We start from the raw sequence: 22,879 nt of genomic DNA on the forward strand, positions 1-22,879 counted from the left end.
CTATCTATCAAACTCCCATATTTGGTGTTTCACCCTGACAGAGTATCACTGAGGACTAATCCTTCATTCCTTCCAAAGGTATGTTCCGAGACTAACCTGAATCAAACTATCAAACTTCCAACCTTTTTCAGTAACCATTCTAATAAGTTGGAGTACATGTTGCATAAACTTGATGTTCACAGACAGTTGAGATTCTATTTGGACAGGACAAAGGAATTTAGGAAGTCTGAACAACACTTTGTCTCTCATGCTGACATTAAGAAAGGGCTACCAGTCTCTAAGGTTACCCTTTCCAAATGGTTGACTGCATTAAATTTACATACTACTCAGCAAACCAACCATTAGAGCATGGCGTGAAAGCGCACTCCACTAGAGCTGTTTCCACCACTTTTGCGGCTCAATTGCCTTTGGACACTATTTGTGCAGCTGCCACTTGGTCTAAGCCGCATACCTTTATCAGTCATTACAAAGTGGACAGGGCTTCCTTTGGTTCCACTGTCCTCAGGAATATACTCCCATGAGCCACCTATGATTAGGGTGCTTGGGACGCTACCCATGTGTAAGAATGAACGGTGAGATTGAACAACTTCACATAAAGAAGTTATGTACTTACCATAATGTTCCATGTGAGGTGTTCTTCGTGTTTCACTGTTGCAGTCATTACATTTGGGCAATCTGCTGGCAGGTTGCCCTCAGTCGGCCTGAATAACAAAGTGTTGGGTCTTGCGTCGGTTGCTGTCTCTTCTTCCATGATGTCAGGTCGTCAGGTGTATAAAACATGCGACTGACACCATTTTAATCAGTCTTTATTGCCATGCGGTGCCCGAAGCCGAAGCAGTTCGCAAGTGCCGGTCGGCCGACTCTTGAAATTTTCGTTTTCGAGTTTCAGAACCGAAGTCTTCAACCTAAAGCTAAGTACCCCATTGGGGAAACTTTTTCTTGCTCCTTACCAATGTCAGTAAAAGTTAATAATTGTATTACTTGGTGGAAGCAAGTACCTCATAAGGATTTTCATTTGTACTGTATTCCTTGCCTAGGCCATGACCACAACATGCCTTGCTGTCGGTTTTGTGCTAGATTTAACCAACGCACTATTAGGCGTCAGTATATTTTTGCTTTTAAATATTTTGGCTGAAGATTTAACTATCCAGAAATGTCGTCTGTTAGCAATCCGACTACCGGAATTGACAAAAAAACGCAAAGAAAAAGACAGAGACAGACCGTCGAGGTCCACAACCTACGACGAAGCTTCTCCTAAGCCAGTCGCCGGTACTCAGTGAGGCGCTTTCGCAACCCCTGATGCTCGCTACGTTTGATTCACAGGCCTCTACTGAGACCCATTCGGAGTCCGGTGTGCCACGAGACTCTCTAAGTATTGAACCCCCGGATATCTCTCCCTTAGATGGGTCCGGAGCCACTGAGCAGGCACCCGGCTTCTGAGGGTGTTTTCAGGCCTAAAGATTTGTGTATTAAACCAACACCATCATTAAAAACAAGGCCAAAACCAACTTGTATGTCTAAAAAAACTGACGCATGAGCTACATGTTCTGGCCCCTATGCCTAAAAAAACAAATGATCAAAATGGGTGAGGATTTAATTAGCTTGATCAGGGGTTCCCAACCCCCTCCTGCTAAGAGGCCTAGGCAAGGAACTGATTATGAATCTTCATATCAGGTTTCCATTTTTTCTGATTCCTCTTCTGATCAGGAATTCTCTAGTCCCCTTTATGAGGACTCTGATGCAGAAGAATCCATCCCTTCTGCTTCTCCTCCTGAGGATTTTTCTTTTGGAGAAACTTTGCATACCTTAAGGGAGCATTTTCATTGGGAGAGTCAGGATTTTTCAGAATCCAAAAAGAGGCTTAGGGATTTCCTTCTTCTTCCTCAGCATAGGCCTTTGGCTATACCTCCTGTTTTAGACATTGGCTCCTGATTCCCTGCCTCTGGCTCCTAGTAAGCCAGACAGATATTACAGGGTTCCTGACTCCCACAAGTTTTTTTTTCAAAAACCCTACTGCTGATCCTGAAACAATTTCTCAGGGTCCCAAGGTTGTTAAGGCTTCTACTGCTAAAAATCCTACCCCTTCTGATAGACTCCAGGGCGCTGGATAGATGGGGTAAGAAAGTTTACACATCTGCAACCCTGGCAATCAGGGCTTTAAACTGTTAATTTCATATGCTTAAATGTCAGCAGCATGTCATGGGCTTACTTAAACAGAAAATTATGTTGATTTCTGACTGCTTGGAAAATAGAGTTACAGGATTTATTGCATTCAGCTGAATAAGTCGGAAAGCATACTTTGCAATGTGTTTTTGATTGCTTGGAGGCCTCTTGCAGGGCTGCCGTAACTGTATCTGTGATAAGAAGGCATGCTTGGCTCAAGGAGCAAAATCTGCCTGATCATGTTAAAGCTAAATTGTTGGATGCTCCTTTACAACAGGACAGTCTATTTGGTAATAAGGCAGAAGTTGTTTTGAAAACGATGGAAGACACAGCTAAATCTATGCAAACTGTAAAATATTTCCTACAAGTGCAGCCACCCAGGTTTGGTAGGCACTGGCCTAATAAAAATTGGTCCTTTCCAGTACCCAGCAGAGCCGCTCAGGTCAAACCCAGACACTCAGAAGGCTCCAGGTTTCAGTCACAAGGAACTTACAGAACAAAACAATGGGGTGCCTCCACCTCCAAATCTGGAAGTAGCAAGACCCCCCTCCTATGGTAAACAGTCTCAATGACTTTCCTCTGGCATTTCCAAGCACTTATCTTTTGGCAGCCCCTTTGGGGGGAAAACTAGCACTTCAGGCTCAAAATTGGCATCTAATTACCCAAGGCAAGTGGGTCTTAAATATATTATCCCAGGGATACAGATTTCATTTTCACACTTTGCCAATTCCAAACGGATGGCCAGATCTGCTTCCAAATCAGTGGGCAGAGGCCCAGAAGCAAGTTATGTCCCTCGTGGATATGGGGGCTATTCAACCAGTACCAGAAAAGGAAAAAGGACAAGGTTTTTATTCAAGACTTTTCCTGGTACCCAGAATAAACAAGTCATGGCATCCAGTTCTGGACTTACCCATTCTAAGTACCTTCCTGGACATTCCAAAATTCAAGATGATGACTCTACAACAGTTACTGCCTATGCTGGGAAAAGAGGCTTACCTGCATATCCCAATCAGGGAATCTTGCAGAAGATACCTCCGCTTCAAAGCAGGCTATTTGCATTACCAGTTCTCTGCACTGCCCTTTGGCTTATCTACTGCTCCCAGGGTCTTCACAAAGTGCCTGGCACCAGTGATTGCATTTTGCAGAGAAAGAAACCTTCAGATTTATCCTTATCTGGACGATTGTCTAATTCAGGCAGAAAACAAGGACACTCTTCTACAACATCTGGCGTTTGTAAAAAGGCTTCTAACATGCCTAGGGTACACCATAAACGAAAAGAAATCACAACTGGTACCCTCTCAAATAATTACATTCCTGGGTGCAAGCTTGAATACAACTGCCCAGATGGCTTACCTCTCGCCAGACAAACAAATTCAATTTATGACATACTTCAAATAAGTGGCCACAAAAACCCAGCTATCTGCAAGAAAAATTCTGCAGGCTTTGGGGTTCATGGCTTCTTGCATTCTACTAATTCCATAGGCAAGACTGTATATGAGGAAACTTCAATGGTACCTTAAAAGCTTATGGAGTCAACATTGTCATAGCCTGGAAACAATGATTCCTCTCATTCCTTGCCTGCAACAGGAGTTCCTATGGTGGGCAGAGGCCTGTCACCAAAACAAGGGACTGTCATTCATTCTACCCCCTGCCACCCAAACCCTGATTACAGAAGCATCAGACTATGCTTGGGGGGCCCATATGGCAGGGAGATGCGTTCAGGGCATATGGAGCCCAAATCAAATGCAGCTACCTATCAACCAGAAAGAAATGCTAGTTGTACAGAATTCTCTGACAGCCCCCGTTGCAGACTAGCCATGGCCTTATGGAACACAGCCTTGACTTACCAAGTACATCTAAACGCTCAATTCCTGCCAGGAAAGCAAAGTACTCTGGCAGACGAACTAAGCAGAAACCTTCTGGACCCACACGAATGGAAACTGGAGCCACAAATCTTCAGCATGTTGACATGAAGATGGGGGAGCCCAGACATAGATCTTTTTGCCTCTCCCCAAAACTATTAGTTGGACAAATTCTGCACAAGAACTCATCGCAAAAAAGCTTGGTAAGTGGATGCTCTGTCCTTCAGCTGGAAAATCCTATCAGTCTATGCCTTTCCCCCTCTGCCTCTGCTCTCCAAGATTTTACTAAAAGTCAGACAGGAAAAAACAAAAATGATTCTGATTGCTCCAGACTGGCCTCGTCAACACTGGTACTCGCTTCTACACAATGTGTCACACCTTCCTCTGTGGTACCTGCCTCAGACACCTCATCTGCTGTCTCAGTAGAACTGTCAAATTCTGCAAACTCGGCTCCAAACTCTGAATCTTGCAGCATAAACCTGTGATGGATGTCATTTTGGAGGCTAGAAGGCCTAGTACTAGAAAATCTAATCTTATGCTGATAAATGGAAAAGATTCTGTGCCTGGAACCAAGCACAAGGAATAAACACAGCAATGCCCAATATTCCTCAGATTATGCAATATTTAACTGAGATGCTTCACATGGGCCTATCTTTTTCTTCTATAAAAATGAATGCCTCTGCCTTTTCGGCTCATTACAAGACAGAGCCGCCTCTCTTTTCTCATCCCCTGCTAAAGCAGTAACTTAGAGGGGCCAAAAATTTGAGACTTCCCTGGAGAGCTCCAACTCCGGCATGGGACCTGAATTTTGTGCTGGAAAAACTCACCCTACCTCCATTTGAACCAGTTGATACTGCAGACATAAAATTTCTCTCTTGGAAGACCGTTTTTCTTTTAGCAGTCACTTCAGCTAGGAGGATTTCAGAACTACAGGCTCTCGTGGCAGTGGAGCCTTTCATTATCTTTTATCCGGACAGGGTGGCCCTCAGGACCAGTCCATTCTTTATGCCTAAGGTAGTATCCAGTGTGGCTCTTAATCAGACCATTCATCTGCCAACTTTTTTCCCAAATCTGCAAAACAAGGGGGAGTGGATTCTGCATTCATTGGATGTACACAGACAACTAAGATTCTTCTTACAGGACAACATCTCTAAAAGTCTGAGCAACTAGTGGTGGCATTTGCTGCAGGGACAGAGGGAAAAGCCATTTCAAAGCAGACTATTTCAAAATGGATAAGCCATTGTATTTGTTTCTGCTACATGCACCATGGTAAACCTGTCCCCAAGGGGATCAGATCCCATTCCACCAGGGCTGCATCTACTTCTGCAGCTTTTCTCAGAGGGGTTCCTACCAGAGACATTCTAGAAGCTGCTACTTGGAGCTCAGTTCATACGGTCACCAAACATCACCCTTTACCTCTCTTTTCTAAATCCAGAGCAGACTTTGCCACTGCTGTCCTGCAGGGCCTTATAGCTGCTCCTAATGCTGTATTATTCCATCCTCCCAACCATAGCTTTGGGATTCTACCCAGATGTAATGACTGCAACAGTGAAACACGAAGAACATAGTAGTGTACACTTACCGTAAATGTAGATGTTCGATGTATTCACTGTTGCAGTCCTGGTTACCCATCCGCCAGCCCCCTTTTTTCCTTTCTTATTATACCTCTTCTTTCCTTACTATGCATATATAAACATATATATATATATATATAAACATATATAAACATATATATATATATATATATATATATATGTTTGTGTTCTAAATTACATGCATATATAAATTTATTTTTTGCTCCCCATTTGGGGGGCACCTGACATCTGGGGCAAGAAAAACTGATTAAAATGGTGTCGGCTGCATGTTTTATACCCCGGACGACCTGAAGTCATGGAAGAAGAGGCAACAACCGACGCAGGACCCAAGACTTAGTTATTCAGGCCAACTGAGGGCAACCTGCCAGCAGATTACTCAAATGTAATGACTGCAACAGTGAATACACTCAAACATCTACATTTATGGTAAGTGTACACAACTATACTTTCATTCTTACATTCCCACCCGCCTTCACCCTCCAGGATCTCGAAGAACGAGTAGACTTGTGATCTGGTGGGTCTTGTTCTGTGACTTTTTACTCCGGTTGGAGTATATCTTGGGTGTTATATCTGTTACATGCTGGGATCAGCAAACTAGATCTGAGGTAGGACAGAGAGCATCATGGGATAGGGACCTGACCTCGAGCTTCTCTAAGATCTTCAGCTAGTAAAGCGGCCGACTCGGAGCCGATAGATTGGCTCCGGACCCATGTTTAAGAATGAAGGCGAGATAAACAACTCACGTGGAACGTTATGGTAAGTACGTAACTTCTTTTTATGTATGGCATACAGCAGTATATGCAGGGGTGATGGCTCCACTTCTTACAGGTGCAGTACACAAGCCGTGGGACTTGGCATATGTGGAAGCATTCATGCATGCACTCTTTAGAGCTGCTGTTGCACGTGCCACAATAGTGGAAAAAAAGGAACTTCGTCACATAAAAGGGAAAAGCCTTATTCCACATTGTGTGTGATAGCACCACTCTTATTTTTTGACTCCTGCCTTTAAGGGGAACATGTAAGCTGCTGGATTTTTGTTGCAAGGAGTAGCAGCTTCCAGCTTGCCTGACAAGCATACAAGCTTGGTCTGTTTCCCTGAAATGGATGAACAAATAGGTGTGTAGAGAAATTCCTCACTGTATAGATTACTTTTACCATTAACATAAAATTTCAGGTTGCATCTGTCACCCAAGGAAGATACTCGAGAAAATAATTTTGTTTCATTTGTCTGCAGCTCACACAATCTAGCGTCTTATTTTTCCTGTTTAATTCTGGAAAGAGAATGAGAGCAGGACCCTCTGAGTTCATGTTTCCACTTAAAATGCTGCAACTGATGTCTTTTCTGTCTACCTCAGCCTGTGACTGGTTGGATCTGATAACCCACAGGTTGCGATGGACTGAAGAAGACAACACAGGTCTAATGTAATGATAAATACATAACTTTATAGTTTTTGCAGTGGCTTCCAAAGAGTTATGCAGTGGAAATTTGTAAAATATCCACAGCAAAACTGAGTCGTAATACAACTGTGTTTTTGGTAACTCTGGGATTCTCTCTCTGGGTTCCTGAAAGAATTGCAGAATTGTTCATGTACATTACTTTGTGTTTGGAAGTTTGATTTAATGGTACTTATCCAGGTTAACAATTAGCATGTTTTTAAGGAAACTTTCCAGGCCCCACTGGTAATGTAATGTATTAACATTGTTAAATATATGACTTTGGGCCCATGTGAATTTCTTTTATCCTTCCCTCAGGCTACCATGTATTTCCTACCCCCATGTGTTTGGCTGACATAATTTTGAAGTTTGTCTGTTTTTCTGTTTTTGATCAAAACAGATGATATGATCCTATTGATCAAAACAGATGATATGATCCTAATCTGCATTTTGTTTTATGCAAACTGCATAACAAGCTGTGGTCCTTAAAACACACAGATGTATTTGGTATTAGTTGTTCTGTAATTCCTTTCCGCCTTCTGTTCTCCACATCTGAGAGATTCTCTGTTGAACAGAAGTTGTTTCCCCAGCCACCCTTTTTTTAATTAGTGACCAGCTGCATCTCCAAATGATTTTTGCTGGATGTAGTGTCAGTCTGTGTATGTGACATATCAGCTACTGTCTAGTATGTATAAATCATAAGTATTTAAAAAAAAAAAACATCCATTCACCCATGAAATTATGGTGGTAAACTGTTAACAACCAGCCACGTTGTCCAGTTTTAGTACCCATTTATTGCCAGTACTACTTAGCTGTTCAGCAATAGTTAATGGGTAACTGAATCAGAAGTCTTCAAAAAGACCAAAACAGTATGTTAGTATGAACTTTCTTCATTCCTGTAGCCAGATACATTATGCCTAGAAGTAGTATAGACAATTGACATGCCTTTGCAGTGTGTTGCTGCCTCTAGTCTTGATTGTGGTTATCCCTTGTACTGTTCATTTGTTCTGGAACCCTACTTGCTTAAGCCTCTTAAGCTAATTTCCCTTTTGAATGTTTATGTAGGTATCTGTGTGTATACCATTTGTTGGTTATCTTTTTTGTATTGTGCAGAAGAATTGTTTTTTTTGTATTTTGTGTTTGTAGAATGCCTTTGTATACGTCTTGAATATTTTAGAGGTTTTGCTCTTATTTTAACATGGAAATACAGAAGATATAATTCTAAGGTCTTTCAACATTGTAAAGAAGCTTGTTCCTCTTTTTTTTTCTTTTTTTTTTTTGTTAGTTCTGTACAGCTGAGATGAGTTTGGTTTATAAAATATAAGCTGCCTTCAGCATTCATTGTTTTATGGATGACATGTACTGTTATTAATTTTCGATTTGCAATTTCGATTACTAAAAGTCTTGCTTCCTTATTTAATTCATTAATTTATTTATTTATTCAGTTTTAAGGAGATTAAAATTAGGCCTATTTGCTTGGTCTTAGTCATTTGATTACTTGACTTTTTAACTGGGTAGAGCACTGATCACCATTGGTCATTTTCAGTCTCAGCCTAGGTGTGTAAAGATAATGGAAAAAATACACAACTATGAAAAGTAGAATTGTACAAAATTTGTAACTGTACAGAAGCAGTTAAATATTTCTTATTCTCCTTGTTTATTACCGGTAATACATGGACTGAACTGTTGTCCTTAGTATCCATTCTGATACAAACATTGAGCAAAACTAACGAGTATTTTTTTTTAATTTTTTTGCTGATTTTTGGCTGACTTCAAGTCTTTTTTTCTGTACTTTTGTCTAAAAATGATTATTCTTATTTACTTTGATGTTTCATTCTTTTATTTTATTTGCCTGTTTAGAGTTTAATGTAGTCTGTCTTCTGATTGCTTGTCAGGCTGCAGTTTGTATTATTCTTGTGGTGCTAGTCAGAAAAGACCTCTGCAAACCATTCTTTCAACATTAGTACTTAAACATTCTTTACTGAGACACACAGTCCATTTTTATGCATCTCTTCTTTTTGATGTTTAAACTGGCACATTTGTCTTTATTTGAAGACATCTGTAGATAATTTATTATGCAATTTATAGCTCTTTTATCCTTGGTTCCATCTTTAGATGCCCCCCCCTTTTTGTTTTTTTACTGTACTGGTTAGAGAGTGTGGTGCTGGGTGTTAAGCTAACACTGATTTTTAAATAATTCAGTGATTACTACTTTAATGTGTGACCCTGGAGGAGTTGATACCCTTAAGCTTCTTCTAGGTGAGTAATTGTTCTTATTTTATTGTGAAAGTGTAGTGCTATTGAAATTTATTTTTACTGACAGGTATGTTTTCAGCAGGTTTAGCTCCCGCCGCATTTGTTCCCAATCCGTACATCATCAGCGCTCCACCTGGGACTGATCCTTATGCCGCAGGTCTTGCTGCAGCCGCAACATTAGGTAAGAAGTGAGCATGGCATGTACAATAGTATATGAGTAGTTGTATGTGTTGAAAGTTCTGCTGTGCTTTCTTAGTTATTGACGATTGTAGGAAATGTTTTTAACTATGACTGGTTCTGTATCCCTGTAGATTCCATTTGATGCTTCAGGCATGAGTACTTTTCAGCATGTTTTTTCATGTGGATCACTATTGTCATTATTTTGGGGATCTGTCTCTTGCAGATTAAGTCCAATGTCTGGCCGTGCATCTAGAGCTGTGCACTCGTCCTCTGATTGGGCATGTCTCTCTTTCTAAGGGATAAATACAAATCATGAGTGCTGAGTCAGAGATTTCAACCCCCATTATTTTAGGTTCTTTCTTAATGCACTGCAGATGTTTCTCACTGTATGCAGGCATCAGGTCATTTTTGGAAGTTCACTTATTAGTCATCCAGGGCTTGGCAGATAACTACCTTTCAAGAAACTTTTTTTTTTTTTCCATATTATCTTGGATATCTGATAGATATTGTGGTGTGTTTATAAGGTAGTTGTGGGTGTCACTGGGCATCAAGGTTAATTAACACCCTCTTCAACAGAATGATATTAGGCAAGCACTAAATTCCTTACAAAGATTTAACAAAAACTGTTCTCTAGATTTACTTGGACAATTAGTCCCTTACAAAAAAGGCCATCTCATTTGATGTGTCTAGGCATCTGCCTGTATTGCTTATCCAAGTTGTCTTTGAAGAAGAAAAGGCATTTGTACAAAGCCATTCCACCATGCGAAGGTAAGATGGAGACTTGGGATGTTGCAGTCATTTGCTCCTAGTTCTGACACTTGCTACCATGGAGGCTGCTGATGTTGCTTCTCTGGAGCTAAAGGCACAGTAGGTCACATTTGGTTAAGATGTCATCATCCAGATGTCTGACTCTGGCACAAGATTTGTGGAGATGTCAGGGAAATGGATCTTTCAATGATTCTAGTGAGAGATTACATCCGAGAGGTGTGGAACTCTTGGCCACCAGTACATACACCTAAGATGGTGAAACTTACCAAGTGGGGGAACCTGATGTCTGCAAACATCTGTCTTACAGCAAACCTTTCTGCTGTCTTTTAGTCATCTGCATTGTGAGTCCTTGAGACCTACTATGTGTCAGGCTCACTTTCAAAGTTGAAAAGATATTAGCCCAGGATTTCTTTTCTTTTTTTCTTTTAAGCTTGCAGGCTGCACCTAATCCAGCCATCTGTGTTGTGCTGAGTTGCTTCATATTTCTACTGTTTGATTCTGAGCATGTCATTTTTCTTTTAAGCTTGCAGGCTACACCTGATCCAGGCATCTGTGTTGTGCTGAGTTGCTTCATATTTCTACTGTTTGATTCTGAGCATGTCATTTTTCTTAGCCAGAAAGTACTGTGGGGCATTTGGGAATGTGGCCTAGACTTGGTGGTTGTCTGGTGGACCATATGCTTGGTAACTACTCACAAACCTGTAAACAGCTGTTCTACTGTCCTGCACCAAAGTACAACAGGAACTATCCCTAGAGGTATTGGCCTTTTCTATGGTTGCTAGACAAAGGAGAAGAGTGTGTTTTATAAGAAAAACTGGAAAATAAGCCAGAAGGTGAAACCTATGGGCCCTCAGGGCCAAGTCACTGACGACGTACAGCTGTGACTGAACCCCCCCCCCCAAAAAAAAAAAAAACAAATCCACACTCTGGTCCCCTACAAGATAAGAAGTTGCCTAACTCATTTTGCACAGGAACACATTGTATAAAGCCCACTGGACGAAATTCTGCAACAGGATGTGACACAGTTCCTGCTACAGAGAAGGCCTAGGGTTTTATTTCATACTTTTTTCTAATTGACATTGGAAAGCTGGACATTGCAGGCCCATTGTTGATATTTTTATGTTCAGTAAGAATCTAAAGGAGGCAAAGTTCAGAATGGTCATACTGCAAACCCTCCTGCCCTTTCTGTTTCTCCAGCCCTATGATTACCCTAACCCCAAAGGATGCTTACGTATGCTTTCCATGAACAGAGAGACAGGTGCATTTTCAGATATGAAGCAGTGGCCACTGCATTATTAATATTCCTGTTTGCCCATTGATTAGCTACTGCTGCCCATATGTGCACAAGATAGAAAGCTGTATTCATAGCCACTGCAGAACAAAGGTCATTCACATGTACTTTTATCTAGGTAACTTCCTCATCCATGTAGAGTCCCAAATGAATTTGGAGCGGGCACTGGTGTACATGCTAACTTGTTTACAAAAAGTGGCATTTTCTGCCTTCCCCTACCGAAGGCTAGCCTAGTTCCAGCAAGGAAGGTGGTATTCATAAGACCATTCCTGAACACTGTTAAGCAGGAGGCATTTCTTCCTCATGTTAAGCTGGACTTCCTGACTCTATTCCTTCAGGTCACAGTCGAGAAGGAACTGGCATAATCAAGAGAATTTCTGTTGTTTTTAAGGGAAGTGGCATTGAAAACTCTCATGGTTCCTCAGGCAAGGCTACATGTGAAGAAATTGGCTGTGCTGGTGCCACACATTTCTAAAATATCAGTACAGTGTTTGGAGAAAGCATTCTCCTGCTGCCCTGCATAAAACAAGAGCTCTCATGTTAATGTCACCAGTTTAATACTCAAAGGGCCCCCATGTTCCAACAACTCAGGCTCCGAATATAGATGTGTCATATTCAGCTTGGAAAGCCCATTCTGCTGGTCTGATGTTTCAGAAGATTTGGGACAGCAGTGTGTTCAGCAAACATAACACCAAGGAGATGATTGCCAGTGATTCTATTTCGCACCTGTCTAGAATCTAGGAGCACTACATTTTTTTCACAGGCAGTACAAGTAGGAATGTGTTGCATAAACATGGGAACACATCCCTACCCTCTTAGCAGGCTGGTAGTGAAGGTTTGGGAAACAGCCTTGGTGTCACAGATGAGTCTGAAGGCATCTGTGCATTCCATCCCAGCACAGTGGTGTAGCTGAAGACAGCAGGCCCTATGAGTGGGTGCTGGAAAGCGACATATTTTTCAGACTTTCTTACTCGCCATCTTTTTAAGACTAGCTCACTGGTGGTGTATCTTCCAGAAAGAGAAATTTTTTTTACTCCAAGCAACACACAGTTGAGGAAATTATGCTCCAGAGTATCATGCAAAGAGGTTTTGGCATGGATGCTTTCTCACTCTTTGGGGCAGGTCTATTTCTTTACCCTTTGTCTCCAATCCCCTGTTTTCCCGCAGAGTATTTCTGAAAGCAGGGTAAGTGAGGCCAAGCACACTAATAGCACCTTTTGGCCAAAGCAGCATTGTTTCTCTTTGCTGATGTAGATGGAGAAGCCAACAACCGTTCCTCAGCATGTACACCTCTTGAAACAGTGTACGGGGTCCTTTGTACACCCAAACCTGCACAAATTAAATTTCTTAGAGCATGGATTGTATAACCTTGCCCACTTTGATGTGATTATTTTTCAGAGGACATGGTGATGATCATATGGAAAGCAAGGAGACCTAGTTAATACAAAGTCCTACTTGGCTAAGAAGTTTTCCTCTGTTGCTAAAGGAGTTAGGACGCCCAACTTTGCAGTAGTGCTTCCGACTTTGCAGTATTTACCTGAACTTTTTTGTAGGATTAGCGTTTGCTTTAGAAGAATATGTTTGTCAATTGTTTCAGGCTGTGTACCTCTGGACCTTGCCATTAGCACATTAATTCCTAGTAGAGCAGTTTTTTTTAAAGGAGTCCTGCACCTAAGACCCCTAACCCCAGGAGAACAGTGACTCTGTCATGTTAACATGAGTTAATTTTTTGGGGGGAAAACTGACTCAAGCACCCTTTGAGCAAGCAGCCAGTGCATCTCTGAAGTTCATCACGTGGAAAACTAACCAGTGTGCCCACTTGCCAGTGTTTTCCCCATGTAGGGGGGAAAGGGTTCTGCAAGTCCTTTAATGTTCAGAAGCAGTTGATATATTACCTGCACAGCACACCAAAGATAGAGAAACGTGATCAGTTCTTTAACTTTTGCTCCTACTAGCAAAGAAGGTAGCCCATTTTCCAAGCAGATTGTCACCATGTAGCTAGCACACTGCATTGAATTGTGCTGATGTTCTTCATGTTTCACTGTTGCAGTCATTACATTTGGGTAATCTGCTGGCAGGTTGCCCTCAGTCGGCCTGAATTCCAAAATCTTGGGGGTCCTGCGTCGGTTGCTGTCTCCTCTTCCATAATGTCAGGTCTTCAGGGGTATAAAACAAGCAGCCAATGCCATTTCTTTTGTCTTTCTTGCCGCACGGTGCCCAAAGCAGAAGCATTTCACAAGTGCCAGTCGGCCGACTCCTGAAATATTCGAGTTTGAGTTTCAGAACCGAAGTCTTCACTAAAGCTAAGTACCCCATTGGGGAAACTTTTTTTCTTGCTCCATACCGATGTCAGAAAAAGTTAATAATTGTATTACTTGTGGGAAGCAAATACCTCATAAGGATTTCCATTTATAGTGTATTCCTTGCCTAGGCCCTGATCACAACGTGCCTGGCTATCTGTTTTGTGCTAGATTTAACCAACGCAATATTAAACGTCAGTATATTTTATCTCAAAGTGTTTTGAAAACGAATTTAACTACACAGAAATGTCGTTGGATAGCAATCCGACTACTGGAGTACATAAAAAAACACAAAGAAAAGGACAGAGAGACAGTCGAGGTCCAAAACTGACAAGGAAGCTTCTCCTAAGCCAGTCGCCGGTACTCAGTGAGGCGCTTTCGCAGCCCCTGATACCGGCTACTTTCGAGTCGCAGGCACCTACCAGGACCCATGTGGAGTCCGGCACGCTGCAAGATACTCAAAGTATTGGACCCACGGATGCATCTCCCTTGGATGGGTCCGAAGCTGCTGAGCAGGCACCGGCTTCTGAGGGGTGTATTCAGGCCTCAACATTTTTATGTCAAACGACAGCTGCAAAACCAAAGACAAAAGCAACTTCTAAAACTAAAAAAACAACGCATGAGCCACGTGCACAGGCCGCTATGCCTAAAAAACAGATGATCAAAATGGCTGAAGACCTTATTACCATGATCAGGGGTTCCCATCCCCCTTCTGATAAGAGGCCTAGGCAAGACACTGATTATGAATCTTAAGATCAGGTTTCTATTTCTTCTGATTCCTCTTCTCATCAGGAATTATCTATACCTCCCTATGAGGATTCTGATGCAGAAGAGTCTATACCATCTGCATCACTTCCTGTGGATTATTCATTTGGAGAAACCTTGCATACATTGAGGGAGCATTTTCACTGGGAGAGTCAAGATTTCTCAGAATCAAAAAAAGAGACTTGGGGATTTCCTTCTCCCTCAGCACAGGCCTTTAGCAATACCCCCTGTTCTAGACATTGTGGATGATGTGTTTTCGGAGTCAAGCTTGACCCCCTGACTCCTTACCTCTGGCTCCCAGCAAGCCTGACAGATATTACAGGGTCCCTGACTCACACAAATTTTTATTTAGAAACCCTGCTGCTGATCCTGAAACTATTTCACAGGGTCCAAAGGGAGTTAAGGCCTCAACAGCAAAAAATCCTACCCCCTCTGACAGGGATTCAAGGGCACTGGATAGATGGAGAAAAAAGGTTTATACATCTGCAGCCTTGGCAATTAGGGCCTTAAACTTTCAGTTTCATATGCTCAAGTATCAACAACATGTTATGGGATTGCTGAAACAGAAAATGATGTTGATTTCTGAATGTGCAGAAAATAAGGAATTGCAGGAATTATTGCATGCAGCTGAACAGGTTGGAAAACATACTTTGCAATGTGGTTTTGATTCCTTAGAGGCCTCCTGCAGGGCCGCAGTTACTGGATCTGTGATTAGGAGGCATGCCTGGCTAAAAGAGCAACATTTGCCTGATCATGTTAAAGCTAAATTACTGGATGCACCTTCACAGCATCTGTTTGGTATTAAGGCAGAAGAAGTTTTAAAGAAAATGGAAGACAAAGCTAAGTCTATACAAACTGTAAAAAACTTCTTACAAGTGCAGCCACCAAGATTCAGTAGACACTGGCCTACAAAAAAATGGTCCTTTCCTGTGTCAGACAGAGCTCAAAGGGGCAAATCCAGACGCCCTAAGGGTTCCAGATACCAGGCACAGGATTCATACAGGTCAAAGTAATGGGGTGCTTCTACCTCCAAATCTGGAGGAGATAAAGCGCAAACCTACATAAAACAGTCCTAATGACTTCCCTCTGCCTTCACCAAGCTTTTACCATTTGGCAGCACCCTTAGGGGGAAAATTAGCGCTTTTTGCTCAAAATTGGCAGTTAACCCAGGACAAGTGGGTACTAAACATAGTATCACAGGGATACAGATTCAATTTCCATACTCTGCCAGTGGCAAATGGTTGGCTGGATCTGCCAAAAAAATCAATGGGCAGAGGCACCAAAACAGGTTACGTCCCTCATGGATATTGGGGCCATTCAGCCAGTACCAGAGCAGGAAAAAGGACAAGGTTTTTACTCTACTGTTCTTGGTACCCAGAAAGGACAAGGCCTGGCGGCCAATACTGGATTTATCAATTTTGAACACATACCTGGACATTCCAAATTTCAAAATGCTGACTTTGCAGCAGCTTCTGCCCATGCTGGGCAATAATGCTTGGCTGGCGACATTAGAACTAAAAGAGGCATACCTGGATTTCCCAATAAGGCAGTCGTGCAGAAGATACCTCAGATTCAAGGCTGGCTTAATGCATGACCAGTTCTCTGCACTGCCCTTTGGCTTATCTACAGCACCCAGGGTCTTTACAAAGTGCCTGACACCTGTAATTGTTTTTTGCAGACAAAGAAGTATACAGATATATCTTACTTGGACGACTGTCTCATTCAAGCAGAGAACAAGGACATTCTTCTTCAACACCTGGCGTTTATGAAAAGGCTTCTAACATGCCTAGGGTACACAATAAATGAAAAAAATCACAACTGGTACCCTCTCAAACGATAACATTCCTGGGTGCAAGCTTGAATACAACTGCCCAGATGGCTTACCTCACGTCAGACAAACAAAGGCAACTGACTACTTACTTCAAACTGATGGCAACAAAAACCCAGTTATCTGCAAGACAAACTCTACAGGCTTTGGGCTTCATGGCATCCTGCATCCTACTGATTCCATATGCAAGACTGCGTATAAGGAAACTTCAATGGTACCTAAAAAGTTTATGGAGTCAACATTCACACAGTCTGGAAACAATGATTCCTCTCATTCCCTGCCTACAACAGGAGTTTCTGTGGTGGGCAAAGGCATGTCACCAAAACATGGGACGGGCCTTCACTCTACCCCCTGCCAGCCAAACCTTAACAACAGACGCATCAGATTATGCCTGTAGGGCCCACATGGTGGGAAGATGCATTCACGACATATGGACCCCAAAACAAATGCATCTACATATCAAACAAAAAGAGATGCTAGCTGTTCAAAATGCCCTAACAGCCTTCAAGGACTTACTTCATCCAGGACAACTACTGATAAAAATGGACAACACCACGGTTATTTGGTATATAAGCAAGCAGGGGGGCACACACTCATAACCCCTTTGCAGATTAGCCATGGCACTGTGGGACACAGCTTTGACTTACCAAATACATCTTCAAGCTCAATTCCTGCCAGAAAAACAAAATACTCTGGCAGACGATTTAAGCAGAAACTTTGTGGACCCTCACGAGTGGAAGCTAGATCCACAAGTCTTCAGCATGATAAAGAAATGGGGGAGCCCAGACAAAGATCTATTTGCCTCTCCTCAAAATTATCAATTGAAAAGATTCTGCACAAGGACTTATCACAAATAAGCAAGGAAAGTGGACGCCTTCTCCTTCAGTTGGAAAATCCTGTCAGTTTACGCCTTTCCCCCTCTGCCTCTTCTTCCCAAGGTCTTACTAAGTCAGACAAGAGAAACCAACGATGATACTAATTGCCCCGGACTGGCCCGCCAATACTGGTTCCCAATCCTAAGGAACTTGTCTCAATACCCAGCTTGGACCTTACCTCAAAGACCTCAACTACTGTCCCATTAAAACAATCAGATCTTGCACAATCAACTCCAGACACTGAACCTGGCAGCATGGCTGATCATGTAGTTATACAAAAACACCTCTCAGTAAAGCTGTGATGGATGTCATTTTGGAAGCCAGAAGGCCTAGTACTAGAAAATCTTATGCTGATAAATGGAAGAGATTCTGTGCTTGGAATCAAGCACAAGGAACTGATACAGCAGAACTAAATATTCCTCAGATATTACAATACTTGACTGAGATGCTTGACAAAGGCCTATCTTTCTCATCAATTAAAATCCATGCCTCTGCCATTTTGGCTAATTACAATACAGAGCAACCAATCTTTTCTCATCCTTTTCTAAAGCAGTATCTTAGAGGAGCCAAAATTTTAAGGCCTCCTAGAAGATCACCAATACCTGCATGGGACCTCAATTATGTGTTGGAAAAGCTCACCCTGCCTCCATTTGAACCATCTCCTACTGCTGATATAAAGTTCTTATCATGGAAAGCACCTCTGCTACTAATAATTACTTCAGCAAGAAGAGTCTCAGAGCTACAGGCCCTCATGGCTGTGGAGCATTTTATCATATTTTACCCAGACAGGGGGTGTCTGCAGACAAATGCTACATTTATGCCTAAGGTGGTTTCCAGTGTTGCTCTTAACCAAACTATTCATCTGCCAAACTTTTATCCAAATCCGCAGAATAAGGGGGAGAGAATTCTGCATTACTTGGACGTACACAGACAGCTAAGATTCTACTTGAGTAGGACTAAAGCTCTAAGAAAAACTGAGCAATTACTTGTGACATATGCTGCAGGATCAGAAGGAAAGGCTATTTCAAAGCAGACTATTTCAAAGTGGATAAGCCACTGCATTCATTTCTGCTACTAACACCATGGCAAACCTGTGCCCAGGGGCGTTAGTTCTCATTCCACCAGAGCTGCAGCTACTTCAGCAGCCTTTCTCAGAGGAGTATCAACCAAAGACATTCTAGAGGTTGCTAATTGGAGTTCTGTACACACCTTTACAAAGTATTATCATTTGCCTCTCTAAGTCCAGGGCAGGCTTTGCCACTGCAGTTCTGCAGGGCCTTATAGCCGCACCTAATGCTGTTTAGCTCCAGCCTCCTAACCATAGCTTTGGGATTCTACCCAAATGTAATGACTGCAGCAGTGAAACACGAAGAACTTAGTACAGTTGTGTACACTTACCATAAATGTAGATGTTCGAGTGTATTCCCTGTTGCAGTCCAGGTAACCCACCCACCATCTCCCCTTTCATTCTGGAGTTTATCTTTCCTTCTCTATCTTCTACAACCTATGTGGTGTATTTGCTTTTAGATGAAGGTAAAGTTTATATTGATGCATTTATATGTATTTTTGATACCTTTTTGGAGGCACCTGACATCTTGGGCAAGATAAACTCAAGAAAATGGCGTTGGCTGCTTGTTTTATACCCCTGATGTCATGGAAGAGGAAACAGCAACCGACGCAGGACCCAAGACTTTGGAATTCAGGCTGACTGAGGGCAACCTGCCAGCAGATTACCCAAATGTAATGACTGCAACAGTGAATACACTCTAACATCTACATTTATGGTAAGTGTACACAACTGTTCTTTCTGGTTATGGGAAGAATCTTAATGATGGTGTTTTGTTACATTCCTCTAGAACTACATTGCCACTGTAGTTTTGCAGAGCCTTCTGCAGCCTCACTCCAGGAAACACCTAGCTTCCCAAGGAAATCATGCCCATGGTGATGACTGCCACAGTGATCCCTGCGAATAACATGGTAAATTTATGTAAAGAATTTGGCATAGTAGGTAGATGTTCAAATAGGATTACTGTTGGCTTATAATTTCTTTCCCTCCATCACTTCTTTGGTAATTTAGGCATCCAGGGGCTGAAGTGCATGTAGCAGATGTGATGTTGTCCTTTCTCACCTTCATTCTTACCAGGTTGAGTTTGGATCCGATCCTCTGTTACATTTTGGCCTTTATTTTCAAGTTCGAGGTCTCCTGGTAGCTCGTGGCTAAACCCCTATCCTGTCATGCACTAGAACCATCTCCAGATCTCATTTGCTGCTAAATAAGATCGGGTGTTCTTCTGTTAGCTCTGCTTAAGTATAAATGTCCTTCTATTCTCATGTTGCAGTATTCATTACGGTAGGGAGGTTGCTGCCTGCAGCGCCGACATCTGGCCAGTATACCAAAGTCTTTGGTCCAGGAGGGAACGTGTGACGTTCTCTGTCAGAGCCATAAATTGACGTAGGGTATAAAAGTGACGTCTGCACGTACGCTCTTCGGAATTTTTCTGCTACAATGAACATCGGACTCCTGTTTGCCAATTCGCAAAGCAGATCGCTAATTCTCAAATGACCGATTTAAAGCAACTGCTACAGATCAGACGACCACTTCAGTCTATCACTACAGACACGTATCCTGTTTGGTTTTCTTTGTTTTTTGTTAATTGCCAAGATGTACATGTCCACTAGAAAATGGAAGTGTGCTTTTGGGAGACAAATTCCTCACAAGGACATGCATGAAAAGTGTGTATTTTGTTTAGGCGAGGCCCATGACCATACATCCTTCCCCATTTGCAAATCTTTTGTCCCTAAAACACTTGGCAGCCATCTGGCTGAGTTAAAACTATATTTTGAAAACCAAAGGCTGCGACATCTTACGCTCGGTATGGAAGGCAGGGTAGGCCTATCTGTTGAGCCACCGCAGAAGACAACCAAGAAAATCAGGCCAGATTCCCACTCTGCGCCTCAGGCGTCCTAGCAGATTCTTGAGGCTGATGAAAGCCCAGGATCTTCTCAGACCTGCGTTTCCAAACCAGGCCCAGGAACCTCAGTGGAAGCTGGGATGGCGGAAACTTTAAGTATGTTTGCTGAGGCTAATCAGCCATCAGACCCTGATGGTGAAGGGGAACCATGACTCATTAATTCGGAAGGCCCTCCGCCAACACTTCATCCACCCAGACGTCTGCTCACATTCTTTCAAAACCGGCTACCCCCTTGAAGAGAAGACAAAAATTAAAACATCCTGAGCCTCATCTGATTCCTGGATGGGAAGTTTTGTCACAGTGTTTTCTAAGGCATTCCGGGCCTTAGACACAACCACCACCACCTGCTACTCCTCCAGGGCCTCCTTTAGAAAAATCAGAGGAAGACTACTCCTTTTCAGAGGAATCTATTGCATATGGATCAGAAATAGACTCCCCCAAGGATTTCATTACCCCAGAGGAGGAGGATCCCATCACTCTGGAGTCCCCTGGGGAAGAATTCACCTTTGGAGACGCAATCTCCCTCATGAGGGGACATTTTAAGTGGCAGGCCTCAGAGGTCTCTGACACCAAGAAAAGGTACTTTGACCTACTGCAAATGGAACAACCATCCTCTTCTGCTGTGTCCCCTTTGCTACTTGCCTCCCAAGATGCCTTCTTTGCCGCTTCACAGTCCCCAGACTCACAGCCACCAGCCGAAAACGTCCAGACCATTTTTATAAGGTCCTTCAGGACACCCAATTCCTTTTTAAAAACCCTCCAGCAGACCCAGCAGTTATTGCAGTCTGTGCTGATAAAACTTCCAGACAATTACCTTCTGCTACTCTCTACCCTACTGATAAGACAGCAGATTCATGGACGGACTAGGGAATAAAGCGTATACCTTCTCTATTGTGGCTATAAGAGCTCTCAACTACCAAACACACATGGCTAGGTATATCCTGGACACCATCACCAAAGCTTTTACCCTCCTGCCTGAGGCTCCTGAGTCTTTCATTAAAGCCCAACTTAACACCCTACTTTCCACAGCATCTCAAGTGACTAGGCACTCCAAGTGCAGTTATGATGCTGTGGAAACCTCCTTTAAATCTGCTGCATCAGGCTCAGTTTTGAGGCAATACTCCTGGGTGCAACTACAACCACTTCCTATGGATTTACAAACTAAATTGCTTAATGCACCACTGGACAATAAAGCCCTATTTGGACAAGCCTCAGCAGAACTTCTCAAATCCTTTCAAGAAAAGGGGAAAGAACTTCAAAACCTAAAACATTTGGTGGTGTCTCCTATTCCCAGATATCACAGAAACCCCACAAAGACCTTCTTTTGTTAGGAGACCATCCTGACATTGAGCTCCTTACCAAAGGGACGTAGGCAACCCAGGAAAAGCCCTACTCCCAGGTTTCCTACTAACCCTCCGACCACCCCCTTTTGGAATCAGTCTGATCAGCCCACACCACCTTAAATGTGACTTACAACTATTAGACCAAAACACCCCATATCCCTTTGGCTCACCTTCTCTCTACTCTCCTGGTGGAGAATTACATAGGTCCTCAACATCATTCAGAGAGGATATTATGATGTGGTGGATATTACCCCCCCCCCCCCCCCCCCCCAAGGAACTTCTCAACCTTCTGCACACCAAGATAACCTTTTCCCGCCCATCATTCAACATCTAGCTCACGGAATCATAAAACAGGTACCCTCCCCACAAAGGATTCTACTCCAGAATGATGTTCTTCATGTACCCCTGATGACCTGACGTCATGGAAGAAGGGACAGCAACCGACGCAGGACCCAAGACTTTGTTAATCAGGCCGACTGAGGGCAACCTGTCAGCAGATTACCCAAATATAATGACTGCAACAGTGAATACACTCGAACATCTACATTTATGGTAAGTGTACACAACTGTACTTTTCTGGTACCAAGGAAAGACGGCCCATGGAGGCCAGTTCTGGATTTATCTTTCGTAAACCTGTTTCCCAAGGTACCCAGCTTCAAAATGATTACCTTACCCTTGCTCCTACTACTCGTACCAACACAGGCTTTCATGGTAGCCCTGGATTTGAAGGATGCCTACCTTCACATTCCTATACATCCAGATTACAGGAAATCCCCTACCCTTTGCAATATGTTCTTGTCATTTTCTATTCTCTGCCTTGCCTTTTGGACTTTCGCTGCTCCTTGAGTGTTCACAAAGTGTCTAGCACCCTTCTTTGCTCACTGCAGAACACAGGGTATACAAATATACCTAGACGACCTGCTTATTCTTCATCAGGACCGCCAAGTCCTTCTACTGCACCTACAACAGGAGATATCCACTCTAACTCAGGGTGTACCATGAACAACAAAACATCTCACTCGAGTCCCACTCGAGACCTGGTTTTCTTAGAATGCAGGCTCAGAACAGACAGAATGAAAGCATTCATTCCACACCAAAGGATCCCAGACCTTTGTCTGTACTTTACCAATCTCATTATCCACACTCCTTGCCAGCCTGAGAGTTCCTAAGGATGTTAGGCCACATGGCATCCCTAATGCCTATGCTACCTCTGGCAAGACTCCGCATTAGGAAAATCTAGTGGATCC

The 22,879-nt window shown here is 42.8% G+C and overlaps 1 protein-coding gene across 6 annotated transcripts in view; it reads left to right on the forward strand.

Moving 5' to 3' along the window:
* The window catches only part of PUM1 (pumilio RNA binding family member 1), a 3,075,948-nt gene that overhangs the window by 814,497 nt on the left and 2,238,572 nt on the right, over window positions 1-22,879 (forward strand). For 2 of the 6 annotated variants that reach the window (XM_044084662.1, XM_044084694.1), the window contains exon 5: window positions 9,378-9,491. In XM_044084662.1, coding sequence (XP_043940597.1) covers window positions 9,378-9,491 — 114 coding nt within the window. The remainder of the gene's footprint in view (window positions 1-9,377; window positions 9,492-22,879) is intronic. The other 4 variants (XM_044084669.1, XM_044084701.1, XM_044084677.1 and 1 more) reach the window with 2 other exon arrangements.

This window comes from Protopterus annectens, chromosome 1.part1 (assembly GCF_019279795.1).
Source record: "Protopterus annectens isolate FY-2018-M chromosome 1.part1, PAN1.0, whole genome shotgun sequence".
NCBI classification, from domain to species: domain Eukaryota; kingdom Metazoa; phylum Chordata; order Ceratodontiformes; family Protopteridae; genus Protopterus; species Protopterus annectens.